The sequence below is a fragment of the Pleurodeles waltl genome, chromosome 5, assembly GCF_031143425.1.
Source record: "Pleurodeles waltl isolate 20211129_DDA chromosome 5, aPleWal1.hap1.20221129, whole genome shotgun sequence".
Lineage (NCBI taxonomy): Eukaryota > Metazoa > Chordata > Amphibia > Caudata > Salamandridae > Pleurodeles > Pleurodeles waltl.
This window is the reverse complement of record NC_090444.1, coordinates 1,601,752,442-1,601,775,994: the sequence shown is the minus strand read 5'-3', so window position 1 is coordinate 1,601,775,994 and position 23,553 is coordinate 1,601,752,442. Positions and strand designations below refer to the sequence as shown.

The window sequence follows — 23,553 nt, the reverse complement described above, 5'->3', positions numbered from 1 at the left end:
TGGAACGTGTCACTGCACCACATTTGTCAGTGCCGCACTACGTCATTTTCAAAGCGCAGGGTTTAGCTGTATTTAATAGAATACGGCGCACCCCCTGTGTTGCCCCCTGCGCCGGCGCTAAATTTGCTGGTGAGTGCCAATGCAGCCACCCTTGAGCCATGGTGCAAGGATGGCTGCACTGTGGGGGGGATTGTTTTTGTGCAGGAAGGAACACTTTTCTGCACAAAAACAATCTTCAATGGTGATTTGCTCTTTCTATGTGTTCTGCAGAATGCAGCACATATAGGCAAAACACTAGGGGAAATGAAAGCATTTCTCCTCGTTGTGCCATGCTAAGGCCACCCTACGAAAACTCGTAAATCTGTGGAGGAGTCAAAATGAAATGGGTGTTGGTATAGCACGCCCACAGCAACACCAGTTGCACACCCATTCCATGCAAACTGCTGTGTGTGAAGGGGCCGTATTTACAAGGTGGCGTTAAGCCACAAAAAGTGACTTAACGCCACCTTGTAAATATGGCGCACTGCATAGCGCCACCGCAGCATCACTAAAAGTGAAGCTCCGGTGGCGATAGGGCCTTTTAAATCTGGCCCTAAGTATGAGTGAAAGTAACTCACAATGTGCAGTTCTGTTGCCTGTGACAGTATCGGTGGATGCAGGCATTCACAAAACTCACTAATGTGTTTCAGTCACACAAAGGGGCATATTTATACTTCGTTTGTGCCGGAATTGCGTCGTTTTGTTTACGCAATTCCTGTTAAGTATAACTGGGTTTAGGCATTATTAACTAGAAAAATGTAATACATACATCTACCATCCCAGATGAAGCCGCCTCGTCCAAATGTTTGAAGATGGCATTTAGAACGTCTCTTAAGCGTTTTGTAGATTTCTTGTTTGCTTGCAGGAGCATTGCCTGAAAGTTCACTGGCAGCCCGTACCTGAAATAAGTGAAATACATAGGTTCCTCGGGTTATTTCCAACATGTTTAAAAGCAGCAGTACTGTCATATTTTTTCCAAAATAATTTAGAATTTTAACTTCATTTTGAAGCACGTGCTGAGAAGGCACGACAACATTATCCAAACAATAGAAAGTTGCAAACGTTAACATTACAGAAAGATAATTAACCGTGAAGCCTTTGCTTTGATGCTGCTTTGTGTGTTTTTAAACCTATGTTTATTTTCTAGTTGGTTCTAAATATATTATTTTCATTTTCTTGCACGGTTAATTCAAAAGATTTGGAACTGTATTCTAGGATAGATCTTGCATGTGCATGGAAATATTGTAAAGGTTGGGGTTTGTCCTCGGTTCTTCCTCCTCCATTTACAAATACTCTTATTATTAGTGTCGAGCCTACGAGGGCATGAGCCTGCGTCTATTATGCGAGTCGCTGTTGTGTTCAGTAAAGGGCATAGAGCCTGCCTGTCGCTCACTATTTATTGGATTGCGTGGTTCTTTTCTTTACAGCCTCATAATTCGTCAAGGCATCTCTGGCATCATTTCCATTCCTCTATGTGGAGCAGGGATCAAGCACTAATTGATTTCAACTTAATTAGTACCCGTCCACTGCTCCCGATGTAATCGCGGTACTATTTTGTTTTAACTTCGAGTGCCCCGCAGAGGGGTTGTGACTGGGAAAATGGTGCCCAGCAGGACAAACAAAATTGCAAAGTTCTATTTTTTCAAGCTAACTTTATTTTATTTTGTTAAGTTGTCTTTTCTCAGTTTCCACTCATGTTGTTTTTTGTTTTTGCTAGTGGGCGCTGTTGTCAAAAGATGACAGTTAACTTGTTCGAAATATGCGAGACCTATTGCATTGCAAATGCTTATTATTATTTTGCACACCTTTGCTCTTTGAAATCTCCCCCAGATAATTCAGGACTCCACATGGGCAACCTTCCAAACTGGGCCAAGTTTCCAAATTACGTTATATGGGCTAATTTGTACACAATATTTTTTACATTTTGTGGTAGCGTTTGCACACAATTAGATGACATGGAATTACAATGAAGGGAAGCTATTTGTTTTTTATTCTATAAACGTTTTCAAAATAAAAATAGCCATGATATATTTCCATTTGGGAATCTTTGGCTGTACAATGATGAGTTACATTACAAAAGGACAGTTTTCTTTTCTGTGTCAGAATGAAAGTTAGTAAAGAGTCTGTATTCAACTACTGAGGAAGTCTAAAAATACTTGTGTTTTTTCTTAGTGCATGAAGCGATGGTACAGGTAGTGGCACGATGTAAAGTGAGAGAAAAACAAACAGGTGTTTCGTCTACATTGGACCTTAGCAAGGCTGATTAGGTGGATTCACTTTAATCCAAAGAAACACATAGCCGGTACAAAATGTTTCTCCGTCCTAGGTTAATGGCCTTATATTGGGCAAGATATAGTAAGTATAAGAGAATGCATAGCTTCAATGTCAAGGATCAGGAAGAAAATAAAAAAAACTGCTCTAATAATATATAGCTTCTGAACTTGTGGTGTTACGAGTAAAGGACGGAGATCCAGTTACGATTGTAGCAAATCTTGAGTTAGCTCAACATGGCGGGTGGCTACCATACACCAGTTTCCTTTTACGTGACAGCTTACTATGATCTTTTGTCCAAGATTTGCTTGATTCTTGCACCCATACTACGATCCCAACTCAACTCATCTCTGTGCTCGTAACACCACAAGTTCCGAAGCTATACATTACTGGAGCCATTTTTGAAATTATTTCCTCATGATTGACATTGAAGTTATGCATCCTCTTATACTTAATACATTTTGCCCAATATAAAAGGAGTAAGCTTAATCACTTAGGGGCTTATTTATGGGGAACTGGCGTAGGGCAGCACCGTAAGTCTACTGCCAGTGGGTTGCTTCAGGACACAGAGGAAGAGCTGCAGATTGAAGGAATGCAAACGTTCAGCAGCTTGTCCTTCTCTGTAGGTACCCTGACATTCTATTGCAAACTATTTGCAATGCAATGGGTCTCGGGTTTGCTCGACTTAGACCTATTAGCATTGTAAACTCCTAACCGGACTTTTCTTGCCACATAAATTGAAAATTTAAAGTAAAACAGTTTCACATAACTAACCGGACTTTTCTTGCCATATAAACTGAAAAGTAAAAGTTTCACATAAGCGAGCTAACGGCTGACATCAGCGCAAAGCCGATGGCATGCAAAGCGCTGGACTACTGGCCTGCGAGATCTTGCTGCGAAATAAAGAGAAAAAGTAGTACAGAAACCAGACGGAAAACATCGAGCCTCGTATGTTTTCAGTAGCTGGTTGGTGCGCTCAAGGAGGGCTAAACAAAGGAAAAGGCATGACGTATGCATGCTTTTTACTAATGAAAGCAAGCAGAATTTAAAAGGCAAGCCCACAAACCAATGAATGTGACTGACATGACATGGGCGTGGTAGAAGCCCAAGAGAGATTACAACAGGGGACGGAGTGCTTTGCGCTTGCCCCTAAAAAGGAGAGGATGATTGAAAAAAGTTGCTAAATTAATAGGGCTGTCATACAGATAAACGTATGGAACATAAAAATGGCAATCTAATTATTAAGCACAAAAAATCAAAACTGTGGCCTATATTTATACTTTTTTAGCGCCGCATTTGCGTAATTTTTTTTGACGCAAAATAGACGCAAACTTACAAAACACAATTGTATTTTGTAAGTTTGCACCGATTTTGTGTATAAAAACAACGCAAATGCGGCGCTAAAAAAGTATAAATATGGGCCTGTGTTTGCAAGGTTTTATGTAAAGTTACCACTTAACCAAAATGTTGAGCTTCAATCTGAGGACAAACCTGACTTGTTACTCCTTACTGACTCGCAACGTGTACAGGCATCACACTAAATAAGATCACGTCTCAACATATTTCAACATAAATGCTGTAACTGCGGGCATTTTGTTAATAATTTAGGCACAGGTCTGTTCACTTACCTCAAAACAGATTCAACAAAAACCCGTAGTGCTTTTATATGAATCCACGCAATAAATGCTTCACTGAAATTCACCTTTAACCAGCGCAATAATGGACCCTGGAAACAGAAATGTTAAGGAGTTTGAATATTTTTGTGAAAAAAGTATGACAAGAAGGCGAGACTGTAATTAACATGTTGAGAAGGAGGCCACCGTAAATAGAGAACCTTCCATTTTAATCCTACTTACATATTGTTGCTTCTTATCAGCAGTTAATCGTGTCAGCTCTTCTTTTTCTGACTTCAGTTCTTTCTCATCAAAATAAAATTCTCGGACAATAAACCTGAAAGTAAATAACAGGTATAAGATTATGATTCTACATTTAGTAAAGAATCGCATGTCTCTAGTGCAGCGTAGAGACATGCTAGGGTAGTCAGTAACCCTGGCACACGGTTGTATGACATAATATTATGAACAACACTACCGACATACCAGAATATCCTGTCAGAAATACGGTCTACAAAAATATTGAGGGCCGTATTTATACTTTTTGGCGCACAACTGCGCCAACGCAGTTGTGCGTCAAAAAATGTAACGCTGGCTAACGCCATTCCAAAGCGCCATGCGGGCGTCGTATTTATGGAATGACGTTAGCCGGCGGAGCTGCCTGGTGTGCGTAAAAAAAATGACTTCTGTCCCCTGGGCATGGTCATTGGGCATAGTGGCATGTAGGGGGGCACAAATCAGGCCCCCCTATGCCACAAAAAAAAACAAAAAATTAAAAAAAATTATACTTACCTGAACTTACCTGTACTTCACTGGGATGGGTCCCTCCATCCTTGGGTGTCCTCCTGGGGTGGGCAGGGGTGGCAGGGGGGGTCCCTGGGGGCAGGGGAGGGCACCTGTGGGCTCATTCTGAGCCCACAGGTCCCTTAACGCCTACCCTGACCCAGGCGTTAAATTCAGGCGCAAATGCGGGTTTTTTTGACCCGCCACCTCTTGGGTGTGATTTTTGCCCGGGAGTATAAATACGACGCATTTGCGTCTCCGTCATTTTTTTAGACGGGAACGCCTTCCTTGCATCTCATTAACGCAAGGAAGGCGTTCACGCTAAAAAATGACGCTCTTTCTTCATACTTTGGCGCTAGACGCGTCTAACGCCAAAGTATAAATATGGCGTTAGTTTTGCGCCGAATTTGCGTCGAAAAAAACTACGCTAATTCGGCGCAAACGGAGTATAAATACGGGCCTTAATATCTTGGTCTGTAGATTGTGCTTTTTGTGATTTGGTGTAAATCCGTTTAGTAGTTTTTGAGAAATTAATGCCCAGATTTATGAGGGCTTAGCGCCTCCTTGCACCACATTAGCGTAATGTTTTATGACGCTACTGGGGCCCAACGAGGCCAAATTCGCTGCACCAAATTTACAAAGTGGCACAATGCTTGCAATATGCACCTTTGTAAGCCCTTGTGCCACATTTGGCATGTGCCAGGCATAATGTTTGCAAAGGGGGCGTTCCCCAGTTAGGGGGACCACAAAAATGGCGCAGTGGAATCTAAGAGATTCCACTATGCTATTTTAGCAGCTATGTTTAACGCTTGCACAGAGCAGGCATTAAAAGGGGGCACACCATTGTTTTCAATGCACCCCTATGTACTCTGCAGGATTAGTGCCAACATTTTGGAGCTAATCCTGCACTAAACCACTCAAATAATAGTACATCAATAGCGCCCAAAATGTTGACTCTATTGCCCCTACCCTGCACCATGGTGCACTGCATATTAAATACAGGGCACACATGGTGGTGGCGGGGGCGTGTAAGGGGCCGCAAGAAAAGTGGCGCTACATGTAATGTAGAGACACTTTTATTAAGTCTGGCCCTAAGAGTAAAACATAATTGTATATCTGGCTGCAAGAGGTTCAATAGAATCTTGCAGGACCACCAGTTTAAAAATGGAGCATTCTGGTTGGCCTAGAGAGCTATATTTCCCTTGGACTATCTCAGTTCGGCGGTAGTCAGACTCTAATTGGCTGCCAGCAACACATGAAAAATTTTGCTGTCAGCCATTACAGGACTCAGGGACTTAGAAATAGAAAAATAATATAAGGGAGCAGGGCAGGGTATCCTGACCCAATAGGCCCTATGAGGGTGACCCAGAGGAACCCATCTGGGGCCAAAATCAACAAAAGTTTATAAAAAAATGCAGCAGTCCAGGAGACTCGTATAGGATTGAAAAAAACCCACCAAAAGCACCACCAGGCCGCCTTTATTAATTTCATACCCGGGGAGCCCACCCCTGGGGCTGTATTCATATTCATAAAGGGGATGGGGTGCTGCATTGCTCCCCTCCCTGAGCCATTAAGGGCCTCGGGAGCCCACCATTGGGGCCGTAATCATGAAACAAGGGTAGGGAGGCCGCCAGGTCCCCTTCCTCGAGGCAGGAAAGGCCCTGGGAGCCCACCCCCGGGGCCAAAGTTTGCATGTTAGGGGTGTTAGGCCTCATGGCTCCCCTCCCCAAGCCTGCAAAGGTCCCAGGGGGAGCCCACCGCTAGGGTCACAATTTGCATGTTAGGGGAGGGGGCCACGTGAAATGCTTTCTTTTCAGGGAAAACAATGGAAAGTATTAATAGCATCATTAGTGAAGCATAACTCCTGACTTTTCTGTAATTTGGTCACATGGGGCACAGAGATGGAGATCCATCTATTGGAACAGATATGGGAAGTGCTGCAGCCCTATTTCAAGGAGGTCTTTAATGATGCAGAGAAGATCAATTAACAGCAAATGTGTTCCAAAACCTTGTTATTTTGTACACAGTCCCAGAATTTTATTATGCTCTCTTTTTCTTTACTGCTCATCAAGCATGTGCACTGGCAGAGGGATCTACTCTAACACTCCCTTGTGGTTTTTATTACTTCCAAAGTAGTGCACAGAAACTACAATCAAGAGCTGGAAATGCCAGACAGGAACAGTGATATGCACCCCCAAATCAGCACATCTACCAGCAAAACACTCTGATGCTGCTGTGATGCGGGGATTGCATGGGGGAAGACGCCTCTGTATTTTGGTGTCCCAGTATCACATAAGGCAGGCCTCAGTAATTTAATGCAAACTGAGAGCCTGTGGGCCTGATTACGACATTGGCAGCTCGACCAGCCCACTGCCAATGCCATGGGGAGGAAGCCACTGCCATACCGGTGGCGCCCGCCCTATTACAATGTTCCTGCTGGGCTGACCAGAGGGAACATTGTACTAGAGCGTTCCCGCCAGTTTGGTGGGAACAGTGCTAGGGTATAGGACTCGGGAGCCCACCACAAGGCCACCTCACAAACTATGTCCTGGAAAGCCCACCCCTGGGATATAGCAATGTGTTCTTGCTTGGAGGGATCATATCTGAATCTCCCAAAAAGTGGGCACAAACACCAAGGCCACTCCCAACCTAAGATAACTATAACTTGTGCCCTCGCCATGCACTGAGGTGCTAGGGTATAGGACTCTGCTCCCTTAAGGTAGCCGAGCCCTATACCGTAACACAGAGGGGGTTGACAAGCACCTTTGGAATGTGCACTGTCTGCATTCCGATGCTGCTGGGCAGGGGGGCCCGCCACTGCATGGACAGTGCTGGTGCCCCCTGTGGCCTTGGTTTTGGCTTTCCGTGGGGTCCCCACCATGACAGGGTTGGTAGGAAGTGGGGTTGTAATCAGCTAGGCGGAGCTGAGGTCAGCACCCCCAAGGCTGGTTACAAGCCCGACCGCTGTAACCCCTTCGGGATCTATGATCCTGGAGGAACGGCAGTCTTTAGATGGATCTGCCCACCAAAGTTGTAATTGAGGGGTCGTACGGCTTGGAGTGCAGCGGTCCAACCGTCAACGTGTAATGAGGCCTTATGATTACATATCAATCCCTATCATGCTGGTCTTTGTCTTACATGTTCTTGAGTATCAATTTATTTTTGTTTTAATTAATTGCAGTTTTTAATGGTTCAAACGTATATTCTCATAGATATGTTTTAAGAATGTCTAGCAGAACCCAAGGGCATCATCAACCCATAAGCAGGCACCTTTAGAGCAAGGCATGGCCCACAAGCTTTTTTTTTACAAGAGACCTGTGTGCATGTGAAGGGTAGTCTTGGGCTGAGGATTGAGGACACTCCTGGTGTACTACCCACCAAGAATTCAAGGCAAACATTACCCTACATGTCTTGGCAGGTTGTGGCTATTGCTGTCTCAACACCAGCGCATGCACCCAGCTCAGGAGGCAGTGTTTCCATACTTCTTTAAGTTTCCACATCAACAAATACGTTTTCAAAGGTAATATAGGTCAAAGAAAACTTGGGAAAGAGAAGGTTGAAAACAAAGCATGGGTGTAGAAACAGAGAACAAATAACAGGAAAATATGAGAAGAACGTCCAAGCCACAGGAAATCCATGCATGAACAGTGAGAAAAGACAAGTAAATTGGCAATCCCTAAAAAAGAAGCGTGGAGGACAAAGGGAAATAAGTAGCATGTCAGGACAGAAGAAGCCCAGCAGGCAAGAAGAATTAAGCTGTTACCGAATGAGAAATGACCAAACATCCTTTAGGACAAAGTAAGGGAGAAAGATTGTGGGTGTAATTGTAGGGAACAGTTTGAGAATAGCATGGCTTCCCTGTGACAAAATGAAAAAATAAAAAAAGTCTTCAAAGTAAACATAATTGAAGAGAATAAATCAAGCAAGGAACTTTTGAAAAAAAGCATATTCAGAGTGCAATATTTGAATTTATAATGTGAAATGTGGGTAGGGCCCAGAATTTTCTACACCACAATGGACACTACGAATAAGTAGGGAACAGTCCCTGGAATCTCTTATGGAGCTAAGATCACTCTGGTTAAGTTCTGAAATGAGAATGAACACTCTTTATTTTGATCTGTTGAGCTTGGTCATGTGAACTAATTCTGTGAAAAATTCAGTCCCTGGTGTGACTTAGGGTTATGGCAATGGATTATCCTCTGATTAGTAAACCCATTAATCCTGTAAGGGGAGCAAATATAAATGAAAGATGGACAGCTATTTTCAGGGGCTCTCCATCTTCTGCCCTTTCATTTGCCCACTAGTTCTTGGTTGATTGACAGTTGATTAGAGGTTGGAAGCCCTGCTGCAGGGCTGCACTTTCCTCGGGTCTTCAAATTAAAAATATGATTAGAAGTTTTGGAAGGATCCTCTGACACTTCTAAGAAGCAAAGCAATTGTGCAATATTTTGAAAACGCATCGGCCTATAGAGGTACGCCAAAAAAGACTACATTTACATACTTGTTTTGTCTTGCTTTGTTTTTGAAATCCTCCATCACTTTTCTGAACAGAGTTACAGTGAACAGCCCTGCTTCTGCATCTTCTGCAATCATTCTGCAAAAAGAAAAGAGCTTCATTGTACACATTTGAAACGACTTTTCTTTTACAATTTTAAATACAAATTACAACACAGGGAGCAGTGTGATTTTGCTGCAAACCTTGATGTCACAATCATGTCATATGTATCCATAACAACAATAAATGTGTGTTTAACATTTGACTAATGTAAAGTGGTGCACTCAAAGTCAATAATAAATTGCATTCACTGTAGTGTTAGGAAAAATATATTGTGTGCGTTAACTTTATTAAATGAAATGTAAGCAATGAATTGAATTTCATAACCATCCTCAGGTAATTTAAATGTTTTTGCACTAATAACGATAATTTATGTAAGGTGTGCACACGTTTTAGGTTTAATGTTGAAATATACTTCTCCATCATATCTCAACTCACTTATTAACGTTTGCTGCATTTATTTTAAATGTAACATGAAATTCTATTTGAATCTATGTACATGACATTTATATAAATATAGAATTGATATGTGCAAATGTATAAGGTGAAATTAATTGTGCATTAGAGAATAATGTTTTGCGTTTACATAACTAGGCCTGAATTTCTCTAAAGTGAGAAACTATTCTTTGATTTTCTGTTAACATGTCATTTCATTGCAGGTGCATGCTTATTTAGTTTGGAAATAGATGTGTTATTTTTTTACTAATAGAGGACCTCAGAGAAAAACCTTGAAGCGAGAACTCGAAGAGACCAAGAGGGAGATGACTGTCCCTTATTCACACATGTTGCAACCTATGTCTAGAGGACCAAGGACAATAATATTCTCAGGACTGGTATGAAAAAAGAAGCTAATGTTGCAAGTTAAACCATGGGACAGGAGAATACAATGGAGCCTGTGATGGTGTGATCTGGAGGGCGTTACCTAATTACATTTCATGGTATTAACTTGGGCTTACACAGATTGATGTTACAGACACTTTCTCCTGGACTTTGAAAGGTACCAACTTTCCCCTTTTGTCCCCCATGCTTTGCTGACTGTGGCTTGGACCTTTGCGTAGCTCTCTAAGAAGACCCTTGACAGAGCTTTTGAAATGCTGACATCTTCTTCTCACTTTCACCATTCATTTTTGCCTTAATTCTGCTCTTCACCTTTTCCCCATTGATCCATAGATACATAGTTAGATGCTTTTAACTCATGTGTAAGAGGGAAGACCGCCAATTTTTTTCCGAGCACCAGATATTGTTGTTGATTTTCTGTATTGTTGTAACAGAATTTTTGGTTTGTCTTATGCGAACCCATTTAAATTTCTTCAGAAGATATGGCTACCCTATTGTGATTTTGTATCTCTACAGTATATTTTTGAAATTTGTTTATATTAACAGGAGTGGTAATTTGTAATAAAACCCTCTAACTTTATTTCTGATTAGGGTCTTCATTGTGTGGGTAAATTGGTTACACTGTAAATTAATGATGACTGATTGCTACTAATTTACTAGTTAATCCCTTCGAGGGAGCACAACAGACCATCGCCTCAAGAATAGAGCATACAAATGCTCCATCACTATGCGTTTGCCCACGCTCGTGCAGTGTGGTATACAGTGTCAGCCAACTTCCTTCTCTCTTGCACAGTTTTCAATTTGAAGGTGGGCTAACAAGATGGCAATTGTTCTCCGTGTAAGCGCATAGCAGCATAATGTCAGTTGTACACAATTATATAGTAATGGCTTCCTCTATGGCTCTTGAATGAACAATGGGCTTCTGAAAATCCAAGAAAGTGAGAGATTGAGACTTGATTATAAATGACGCTCATTAAGCACACAACATAGGTTCAGACAATGAGAACACAAGTCTCAAAGACTAAGGGGCATATATATACTCTGTTTGCGCCGGATTTGAGTCATTTTTGTTTCGCAAATCTGGCGCAAACTTAACTCCATATTTATACTTTGGCACTAGACCCATCTAGTGTCAAAGTTATGGAGTTTGCGTCATTTGTTTACCGTGGAAACCTACCTTGCGTCAAAGAGATGCAAGGTAGGCGTTCCCGGGCAAAAAATGACTTTAAGGCATTTGCACCTTATTTATCCTCCCGTGCAAAAATTATGCACGGGAGGAGGAGGGCCTTAAATAATGGTGCTAAGCCTGATTAGTGCCATTATTTAATGCCTGGGTCAGGGCAGGCATTAGGGGACCTGTGGGCTCACTTCCATGGTCAGAGACCATGGAAGCAGTCCACAGGCGCCCTTCCCTGCACCCAGGGACATCCCCTGCCACCCTCACCCACCCTTGGAGGACACTCATGGATGGGGGGAACCCATCTACGGTAAGTCCAGGTAAGTTTTTCCTAATTTCTTTTTAAAGTGCCATTGAGGGGCATAACTTGGGCCCACCTACATGGCACTGTGCCCAATGGGCATGCCCAGGGGACAGAAGTCCCCTGGGCATGACCATTGGACAGGTGGGCATGACTCCTGTCTGTGCTAAGACCGGAGTCATGTCCATGGGGGTTGTGCATCAAAAAATTACGCTAGTCAGGTTAGTGTCAATATTTTTGACGCTAACCTGACTTGCACCATTCTTTGACGCACAACTCCCATTCTTCCCTACGCCTCTCCTGTCCGGTTAGCGTCATTTATTTTGACGTTAACCGGGCCTTAGCACCGGCTAGCGTCATTCCTTAAATACGATGCCCGGCTGTCACCAGGAATGAAGGTAGCCGGCGTTAACTTTTTGACACAAACCTGCGCTAGTGCAGGTTTGCGTCAAAAAGTATAAATCAGGGCCTAAATGCCGGAAACAATCAACATCAGGTAGTTCTCACACAATGTAGGAGGGTGAGAATGTACATGAAATTAAAACGTATTAAAAATGATCACCCCCTTAAGACTTGGAGGCTATTTGTTTCTCAGGGGTTTTGAGGAGCCTATGATCATGTCACACACCACTCAAATAATGCTTACAGCTTGCTTCTTGGGACCAATAACTCATTATTAAACATCATAATAGTGTTATCACATAAACTGTGCCACAGTTTCTAAAAGAAGAACATTAAAAACCCCTTGTTTAATAATGAAATGGCACAGAAAGCTTGGCATTCAAGGCTGTAATGTTTTGTAGGGCAGCACTCATTGGAATCATGTGGTTTGATACATGTATGAAATCCTTTCCCTGGCGATAGATATGAATTGCACTATCCCTTTCCACCAATCACATTTGTGCACTTCTTAATACCACTTTGAGCAATGCCCTGAGTATACAGAGTGGCTGTTGAGCTTGTGCAGGTGGTCAGTGGGTTGTGAATGACCCCCACATGTCCTGAAGATCAAATATTTAATTTCCATCATGGAGTCCTTTTCTTACCTCAGCAGATTCAGGCTGATCTTGCTTGAATGACAGACCATCACACATGAATACTGCCTTGCCAGTATGAGATATCAGACAACATTTAGTTGGTGCACATCTGGCAGAACTTTTTCACCGTCCAGCAGGAGCCCAGGCACACAAACGGCCAATGTTATATGTAGTGCAAGACACATTCAAAAATAATTTAGGTTGCTTTTGTGGCCATATAATTTGGTTAATAAAGCCAATCTGCTATCAGTATGCATGTCAGATTATAGAACTGTGATGTCTTCCAATAGACATTGTTAGAAATGGGGTTTCTGGTTGGCTAGGGTATGCACACAAGCCAGGCACAACCCAACCACTCTAGTCAGGGCGAGGGAGTTACACACCCAAGATAAATGCCCTGCTCACCCCCTTGGTAGCTTGGCACGAGCAGTCAGGCTTATCCCAGAGGCAATGTGTAAAGCAATTGCACAACATACCCAGCACATGTGATGCAATAAATACACCACAAAGGAAAACACAACACCCAATTATATACAAATAAACTGTATTGCATAAAACATCACTAGACCAAATGTGACATGTATCAGTAGTACCCTGCTACACAAGCAGTTGTCAGAACATTACATAGGTTACTAGTACTCTGCGAACATAAGCAGCAGTTAGGTAAACATATAGCGTACTTCTATTCTGCAACACAATCAGTAGTCCAGTTGTCATTATTACCAAAAATGCCCATATCATAATAAGCCCAGAGTCATGAATGGCAAGACAACAGTATGAATGCACATAAAAGGGGCATTTATCATGAAAACATTTCCATACTGTTCTGGTCACCAGTTCAGTTGCAATGCCCCTCCTGAAATGTATAGCCTGAACCTACACATGACAAGCACAACGTGATGGGAACTCTCGGGCAGGTTATACCATAATATTCAGCAGGTCACGAGAGCATAGCATCCTGGCGATAGAGACCAAGACTAAGGAGGTAAACCACTCCACGGTTCCTCTGGTATAACAGTTGCAGCTCTGCCATGATTCTTTTAAGCACAATACGGGAGCCAGGATGCGCTCCGTCCCCTCAGGAGCTCTTGTGCTCCTATTACTCAAGAGGGGGTAGGTAAAGGTGACAGTAACAGCACAATACCTCCGTTGAGGTTCGTCTCCTGTTCTGGCCAGCTGACATACACTGCCAAAAAACAACCCCTACCTCGAGGGCCAATCTTCCTGCAGTCAAGGGCCTCTGTGAAGAGGGCCCTGTGAGGGAAGAGAGGGGCAGCTCCAGCCAGATCTGTCTCCCTCCGTCATGTGAGACCCCATGACTCAGATAACAACATGCCAGGTGGGGCGAGCCTTCTGGGTCAGGACCCCATCCTGCCCAGAGTCAGGCTCTCCTAGGCAGAGGCAGGGGCTCCGACAGAGGAATCTTCTTACTCCAGCCTGACTGGTAGGTGTCCTTCTCCTTGGTGGCTTCTGGCAGTGCGGCAGCCCCTCTGGACCCACTTGGGTCGCGGCAGTTCCTGCTTGTGCCCCGGGGGCACCACAGACAGCGCAATTGCCCGCACAAGCTTCTTTGCCCCTCGTGACCTCTCCCACATCAGAGAGGTGGAGGGAGCCCACACCGGGGACACAGGTGCTGCCTTGTACCCCAAGCAGGGGCTGAGTTCAGTACAAAGAGCTCTTTGCGCACTTAGAAAAAAAAAAGAAGAAAGATGAAGCACTCCTCACGCTCAGGCATAGAGGGAACACAGCGCTTCTGTGCCTCTAGTGCTTACCTCGTGTTGGGAAAATCAATGGCGAAGCGCCCCTCCTCCGCTGTGAGGAAGGGGAAAATGCAGGGGAACTGGGGGCACACCACCCAGCCCCTGGAGACAATAAATGGGGCATAGGGCTGCAGGAGTCCATTCAATATCCAGATGCACTCTTGTGACACCTCCACCCTCCCTGGGTGATAAAAAATCCACCTATACCAGTAAGCAGCATTTCTCACTATCATTACAACCATAGCAACATACCTATGCTACCCCTCATATATTAGACAATACCACTTAGACATATGTTAGGGCATTTCCAATGCAATCCTATGAGAAAGGCAGCACTCACAGTAGTGAGAAACCCAATAGGTTATAAGCACAGAGAAAGGCCCACTTTCTAAAAGTGCCATTTCTATAATGGTGATAAAAAATCCACCTACACCAGTAAGCAGCATTTCTCACTATCATTACAACCATAGCAACATGCCTACGCTACCCCATATACATTAGACAATACCACTTAGACATATGTTAGGGCATTTCCAATGCAATCCTGTGAGAAAGGCAGCACTCACAGTAGTGAGAAACCCAATAGGTTGTTTGTCACTACCAGGACAGGCCACACAACCAGGCACATGTCCTGCCTTTTACCCACACAGCACCCTGCCCATAGGGGTGACTTGTAAAGTTATGTAGTAAAAGGGGAGTTCCAGGCCTGGCAAGTAAATGTGGATGCCAGGTCCTTGTGGCAGTAGACTATGCATGCGACAGGTTTGAAAGGCTACTTCTGTGGGTGGTGCAAGTTGCGCTGCAGGGCCACTAGTAGCATTACATATAGGCCCTGGGTATAGGGATACCAATGTACCAGGGACTTACAGATAAATTAAATGTGCCAATTAGGTGTAAGCCAAATATATCAAATTTAGAAGGGAGAGCACATGCACTTTAGCACTGATCAGATCAGCAGTGAGAATGTGCTCAGAGTCCTACAGCCAACAAAAAGAGGTCAGAAAAAATAGGCGGAGGAAGTCAAAAGTTTGGGGATGACTCTGTAAAAAGGGCCAGGTCCAAAAGGCATGAACACATCAATTATGTCACAAAATATGTAAAAGATGTATGGCTTAACACATTATATTAAGAGGAAAAAGATCTGAACATTCCTCAACTCTAAGGCCCAGATTTAAGAACGCCTAGCATCTCATTGTGCCACATTAGCTTCACTTTTCATGACACTCGTGGCTCAACGAGGCCAAATTCACTGTGCCAGATTTGCAGTGGCACCATGTATGCAGTGTGCCACTTTGTAACCCCATGCGCCATATTATGCCTGAACCAGGCATAATGTATGCAAGGGGGGCGTTACCCCGTCGGGTGACCACAAAAATGGCGCACTTGAATCTATGAGATTCCACTGTGCCATTTTTAGCAGCTATTTTTAACACCTGCACAGAGCAGGCATTAAAAGGGGGCACACCATTATTCTTAATGGGCCCCTATGTACCTTGAAGGAATAGCGCCAACCTTTTTGGCGCTAATCCTGCAATGTTCTACAATAGCATAAAAAATTATTACACTATTGTCCCTAATCTGCGCCATGGTGCGCCATATGTTTAATACAGTGCACACATGGTGGCATTAGGGGGGTGCTAAGGGGCGTAGGAAAAGTGGCAGTGCCCATTCTCAGTCCTCTTTCTGTGTCAAACTCTTATCCGATGCCGGTAATAAAAGAATAGCCGTTCAGTCAGCGCGTCCCTAATAATGGCGACAGACGCGCCTGACTGCTTTTCTTCGCATTCGCGGTTTAAATTGTAGTATGGGTAAGCACCATTCTTGTAGCTGAACACCTAGATAAGGTCTCTATCTCCTTTATTCTTTATCTATTCCTTTCTGTTTGAGAATTATTCTCTTGCAACCTGGTCATGTCTCATGATATTAATGAGCCCTGTTTGGAAACTACACAGCCGAGGTCCCCATTATGAATATGTTTTGCTTATAATGTTACTAATGATTACAAAATATTGTTCAAAAATGTGTTTGCGGGCACCTGCACATCTATAGCTATATGTCCTTTTCCCATGTTTTTATTGTTAGCTTATTTGCAGTGTTAATAATTCCTTATGTTATTAATAGAGGTCAACACGCACTTAAATAATGGGATGTTACTTATCTACGTGAGTTACTTCATTGAGCCATTGATTCTAGTTTTTGATGCGTTTTAATGGGAAAATTAGCACTTTTGAATTTCTGCATGAACAAATACCCAATAACAACAACTGCAAAAATTTCATTTTACGCATCACTAAAATATTGCTCTAAAACTGTCGTTAGATTAGAATTGTTAGCTCTTGATACTGGTCCAACAAAAGATACATGTCCTTTTCTTTATGTTTTCGTTTTCAGAATAGTTGTTGTGTTAATGGTTGTTCAGGACATCCTTAGAGGTTCAAATGTATCTTTATGGTATGCTATTCTTTTGTGTCAGTTATTCTATCGTTTAACTTCTTACATCACCCTAATCCAGGGTGACGGATCATTTGCATACTAATACTCTGCGGTGCTGGCACCACCAACTAGTCACAGATCTGAATTATTTAATAAACTACCTTTTCTCTCCACTACGTTCACAACTTGCGGTCTTAAGTTCTCACTTTCATTCTAGGTACCACCATTTGATCATCTTCTTTCCTTACCACTTTTTTAACTTTTTAAACTTTCAATCAGGGATTGCTCTATACCTTGGCACCCCTATTGCATGGATTTATAATGTCAACCGTTACTCTATTCTTCTTCATGGATAGATATGGACAGCATGCAGGCTTATGTATTCCTGATGAACCTTGGGTTCTCACGTCTTGGTGTTCTTTGGTTCTTAATTTCTAATCTCCCAGTCTTCTTAGATTCTTTTAAATTTGTAACTCCTTTTATCTTCCACAGCCTTGAGAAAGCCCAGGTGAATGCACCCCTTTGGGCGAAACATGTGTCGGCTGGCTGAATGTTCACTCTGTCCTATGATTTCATCAATCAAGTACAATATGGAATTGATCTATTTCTTCTGAATAAATTTCAATTTGGATAGCCCTTTGAGAAATGTCTTCGAATATTTCTAGGAACCCTCAAGAATAATTGGCAATTGGTTGCTTTAATGTTATTGTTACAAGTGGGAACCTACCATATACCAGCTAGTTTACGCCAAGTTTGGAGGATTAGGGTCCATTTCCTCCGGTTCGAGTTCCCACGTCCATCGCATGAACAGGCAATTGACACGGGAAGCACTTCAATTGGACCCTTTGTATACCCTTATCAGGCATCAGAAATGACACAACTTCAGCAATGCATCAAAAAGTGAGGCGATGCATTAGTACAGATTGACGCATTCAGCCTAATATGTGAGCACCACATGGTGGAATATTACCATCTACACTTTAACATTGGTTCTGAAGTAAGAGGTAATGTATGAGGTATGGTTATGTGTCACATTACAGTGGACACAGCCTACGTATGTGTATGTGGAGACCTGAATAGGTGTGACATAGTGAGTGCCAGTGTAATATAAGTGAATATAAGTGTATGTTGGAATCTGAAGTGGAAATACATGTGTTACCTATCTTATAGGAATACTTACCTGCTGTCCTTTGGAGTACGCAGACCTGGACTTGGGAACCCATTTCTCCTTCCAGAAGTGACAGTCCTGACCTATCCCTTGCAAAAAGTACATAACGTCACATTGCCTTGCTACAGTGGATGATGGGATCATAGGTGCCATGGTACGAGGTTGGTCAAAGGGTCCTACAACATGACTGGCACATGTGTAGACCTACTACAAACAGTGGAGAGGTGCAAAACAGACATCTTCAAAGGTGTGAAGTGGCTTCAAATGGCTAGATTCCTGTTTTAAAGGGTTTGCGTCAGTACCAATGCCTGGGTTTGGCTGGCATAGGAATTCTGACGCTTTGCAGGCTATTCATGAGGCATCTTGCATAAACATCAAATGGAGAAAATGTTGTAAATATCACTGCCTCAGTTGAGTCACTTTTTGCCACAGAAAGTCAACTTTGTATACATTTAAAACTATGTGACGTTTTTTTCAGGGCCAGCAAAAGTGACATATTTGGCCAAATGCATCACATTGTGAATATGGAGCCAGCACAGCCCCGCCAATGCGTCAAAAAAAATGATGCAAAGGAGGAGCAAGCTCCTTGTAGGTAAGCCCTGGACTTCTTGTATAAGGTTACAAATGGAGCTAAAAGTGTAACCATCCAATTGTGTATATCTCTTCAAAGACTTCCTTTCTCTTTTATCCTCCACCTAAAAACTGTAGATTGTATTTTTGTCATTCCAAGGAGGTACTATTTCTTTGTTGTGATATGTTAGTTTTTGTTTTTATCACTCATGGCTTCTTTAAGTTAATTGTTTCACTTTCAATTGTAGCTCCAGGTATTATTTTTTGGTTTTCAATTAATTAAAGAAAGTGTGCTTTTTTGTGTCAAAATGGTGTGGTTGTCAGGAGTGTGCAGAGAAACGTGTAACTTTTTACTTTTCTTATGCATATTAATACAATTTCACTTTTCAGGTCCTGGTTCAGTTCCAATAATATGCATCTGAATAACTTGAGGGACCAAAACCTTATACCCCAATGAGCATAAAACACAATTATGGTAATGTCAAACGAATTACCCCTCCCTACACCCTGGGCAGCAATATATTTAGTCATTGTTTAGTACCACGCATTGTATTCAGTGTAGCCTTTCAATATCCAAAGATCCCAGTAGCGCCAACCATTATTATATGTCATGTCATGTTATTATATGTCATGTTTACTCAGGAGGGTGTGAGCATCAGCCACTAAGTATTCCATCCATATATTTCACGCTGGCCCAGTCACAACTTACACACAATATTTGTCTTGTTATATGAGCATCACTAGAAAGGGTCTTTGGCTTCTCCACATGTTGGAAGCCAGGAGTACCTGTTCTGATTGGGCAGAAGTGGTGTGCTTTCAAAAACAATTGCATGCCCTTCACAGGGCTGTGATCATTTTATTTATTTATCCACATGTCTGAGGTTGAACTTTCAGGGGCACCCACACAACACTGTAATGATATAAAAGTGTCTAAGATAACCAGATAATTTAAGATGCTTTTCGCTGGCAGTAGAACAGAAGGGCAATCATTAAGACAACCATGTCTTTTTAGGTCTGGCTTAACAGTGCATTAATAAGTCAGACCTATTGGCATTACCAGTGCTTGTTAGTCTCACCCAATATGACAGAAGATGGTCTGATTTAACTTAAATGGCTATCAGGAAACCCTTCCACCTGCCCACTGACATGCTTCCACCACTCCCCCCAACCCTTTAACAGAGTGTAGGGTACGTAGTTCTGCCATTGTCCACTTATTTTCAATCTTCAGCCATGCCTTACATGCCACCCCATTGCCATGTTCCTCTTAGCAATCACCAAGGCAAGCTCTATATTTCAATATACATTCTTAAGGGCTTTGGATCACTGCATCTGCCCTAGTAAACACACCAAGGGAACCAGAAGCACTGTCTTCGCCATAATCTCTTCCGTAAGTTCCACAATTGAGAACCAAACCTCTGAATCTTTGAACATCTCCACACCATATGGTAAAAATCATCCTGTATTTGTCGGCATCTAGCACACAGGGCAGGTAACACAGGAAACCACACAGCTATCTTCTGTGGGAACAAACATGTGTGGTGTAAGAAGTTTATCAGGGTGTATATAAACCAGGGTTCCTCGTAACAATCTTCATGTAGCCTAATATACTGGCCCATGCACCATAACTAATCTCTCTTCCTATACATAGTTCTCAACACACCTTTACTTGCCGTATCTCGAAACAGAAGGCAGGCTCCATTGTTATGTATAGTATGGTCAGAGCATGTCTACAATTGTCTAGTGTGAGATTTCTACTGAGGACCTTGGATTTGCATGGTTGCGTGTTTTCTGCCACTAATGAGAGCTTGCAACAAGGTGAATTGCCCATCGGGATAAAAGTATCATTGCGTAGGCCCTCATAAGGGCACATTGTGCTTTCCTGACATAAGAGTACCCCAGTTCCCTGAATCCCAGTAACACTAGAGTGGTATATACAGTGCATAAATCGCCCCACTTTCAGATCTACTTACATATTTTTGCCAGAAGTGCTTAGCCACATGGATGGCCTTGGGGTAGCACTTCATTCCCTTCATGCTCCCCAGCAGTAACTATAAAACTCTGCCTCGCCAAGATTGTCTCAGATCTCCAAACTTTCCTAGTCCACTGTTTCTGTAATTCATTGGATTGGGCAGATCAACAGTGCAGCACAGAAGTACACCTCTAGGTTTGGCATTCTCATACCACCCTTATTTAGGGACATCGCAATGGCCAGTCTCTTCTTTTTAGTCGTCCAAATTAAGGCCCATATTTATCAAGGTTTTTCGTCACCTTTGTGTAATGCAAGGGCAACGCACAACTTAAATTAGATTTACAAAGCCCCACGTGGCTTGATTGTAACGCACAGCATTGCAAATCGCTGCCTTGCATTACTCTGCAGCAGTAAGGCATGCCATGGGTTGAGCATGGGTGTTCTGATGCATCCACCCATGCATTTTAACGCATTACCAGAATTACCAATACTGGTAGACCTGGGAATAGACTAGAACTGTACACCCCTTCACCAGAGGTGCAAAAAGGAGAAATATCTTAAATGTCTTCTTTTGTTTCCTCTTTCTAAGTATACTGCATTGTGCAGCACACATATAAAGAGGAAAATGCCTCTGAGGATTGTTTTTGTGCAGGAAGATGTCCTTTCCTGCACAAAACGATCCTGCTTACAACGCAGGTACCCTGCACCATGATGGAAGGATGCCTGCATTAGCGATAGGCAGAAGTTTGTTTGATAGAGCAAGCAGAGAGCAGGAATGCGCTGTATAATGTAGTATTCCTGCACTCTCCTTTCACACAGCGCAGCAATGTGTCTTGCTGCATTGCATGAAATATTGATAAATATGGTTCTTCGTCTATTAGGAGGCTGTTAATTTCTGTGAAAAACACGTTTTTGAAAATGAAACGGATGGCCATAAAGTGGTACCTCTTGGCACAGTTCACATTTTAGCAATAGCCATCCATCCCATAGGTGAAACGGGGAGTCTAGTCCAAAGGGGATGGAGCATCTAATTCCAGATACAGGGGCATATTTATACTCTGTTTGCGCCGGAATTGCGTCATTTTTTTAAACGCAATTTCGACGCAAAACTAACTCCATATTTATACTTTGGCGTTAGACGCGTCTAGCGCCAAAGTCCATGGAGTTAGCGTCATTTTTTAGCGTGGACACCTACTTTGCGTTAATTATATGCAAGGTAGGCGTTCCCGTCTAAAAAATTGACTCCGAGGCATGTGCGTCGGATTTATACTCCCAGGCAAAAATCACGCCCGGGAGTGGGCGGGTCAAAAAAAATTACGTACGGCCGCTTTTGCGCCGTTTTTTAGCGCCTGCAAAAGGCAGGCGTTAAGGGACCTGTGGGCTCTGAAGGAGCCCAGAGGTGCCCTCCCATGCCCCCAGGGACCCCCCCTGTCACCCTTGCCCACCCCAGGAGGACACCCAAGGCTGGAGGGACCCATCCCAGGGACATTAAGGTAAGTTCAGGTAAGTTTAAAAAAAAAAAAAAATTGTGGCATAGGGGGGCCTGATTTGTGCCCCCCTACATGCCACTATGCCCAATGACCATGCCCAGGGGACAGAAGTCCCCTGGGCATGGCCATTGGGCAAGGGGGCAGTCATTTCTATGGGGGTTGGGAGTGAAAAAAAAATGGCGCAAATCGGGTTGAGGCGCAAAAATTGCCTCAACCTGACTTGCCCCATTTCTTGAATCCCAAGCTCCATTTTCCCCTACGCCGGCGCTGCCTGGTGTACGTCGTTTTTTTTTAACGCACACCAGACGGCGCCGGCGGCTAACGCCGGCTAATGTCATTCAATAAATACGGCGCCCGCATGGCGCTTCAGAATGGCGTTAGCCGGCGCTAATTGTTTTGACGCAAAACTGCGTTAGCGCAGTTTTGCGTCAAAAAGTATAAATATGGGCCACTATTTTTCTGAAGTTTCCAGCTACAAGACATCCGTTGCTATGGTAGATCGGTTCCCTAAGATACTTGAAGTATCTGGCTCACATTTAAGGGGGTGTCAATGTGCAGTGGGTCAGCCAGACCACAGACTGGGAAAATCGGAAACAAACAGGATTTACCTTCAACCCAGATTATAGCCCAACTCACCCAACATTCCCATGCCTCCCGGCAGACTCGGCTACATCTCCCTCAGATACAGTAGAGTGTTATCTGCATATAAGGATACCAAATGTTTACCACTTGACAATCCAATATGTCACTTCAGGTCCCTTTCCCGAAGGGCACATGCAAGTGGCTCCTTTGCCACTGAAACTGTAGCAGAAAAAGCGGACACCCCTGTAGCATGCCCCCTGGGCCGGCTTTTGGGCGGTGCGAGCGGTGCGACTGCACCGGGCGCTGACCTCTGGGGGGCTGTGTTTAGCAATTACTTACGAAACTTGCGATTTAAAAGCACTTTCTGAAAAGTTCCTTGTGCGTTTAGCCTTCAAGAAACAATAAAAAAATGTCAAGATACCTCTTTTGATTAATGTTCCTGCTAGAGAGAGAGATGGTAGTTTTGCCTAGTGGCAGCTTTGACTCAACATAAAGTAGCATTGAGGGTTAATATGCCTGCTGCAAAAAACAGAACTAAGTAAAGTGGCGCTGCACAAAAGCCGGCCCTGCATGCCCCTCCGGATTACCCATGGTTAAGAAAACATGTGTCCCTTACGGACACTGGCCACAGGGTCCTTGTACAATAGTTGGATTCCCTTAGTATTTACCCCTAGCCACATTCTCCGTAGCACACACTCTCCCCAGGAGGGGGATAAAAAAGACAAGCTCTGTAAGTGGTGAGCAGTGCACCCTGGCTCAGTCAGCATGTAGCCCTCAGGCCTCCGAAGTCTATGCACACATGTCCACAGTCACATTTGAGGCATCCAATAATATACTACAGCTCACAGCCCCCCCCTCCGGCAATATCACCATGGTATCCCCAGTTTGAGCACCAGGGGGTGGGGGACTCATCAGTGCCAGCCAAACCTCACCTCAGCTCAATAGATTGTTTATGAATTCCGGAAGGA

General features: G+C 43.4%; 1 protein-coding gene across 1 annotated transcript in view; it reads right to left on the bottom strand.

Moving 5' to 3' along the window:
• The window catches only part of ATP6V1C2 (ATPase H+ transporting V1 subunit C2), a 268,763-nt gene that overhangs the window by 20,387 nt on the left and 224,823 nt on the right, over nucleotides 1-23,553 (bottom strand). Inside the window, exons 9-12 of the mRNA XM_069235932.1 lie at nucleotides 9,208-9,300; nucleotides 4,167-4,260; nucleotides 3,939-4,036; nucleotides 809-938 (exon numbers count right to left, since the gene is read on the bottom strand). Coding sequence (XP_069092033.1) covers nucleotides 809-938; nucleotides 3,939-4,036; nucleotides 4,167-4,260; nucleotides 9,208-9,300 — 415 coding nt within the window. The remainder of the gene's footprint in view (nucleotides 1-808; nucleotides 939-3,938; nucleotides 4,037-4,166; nucleotides 4,261-9,207; nucleotides 9,301-23,553) is intronic.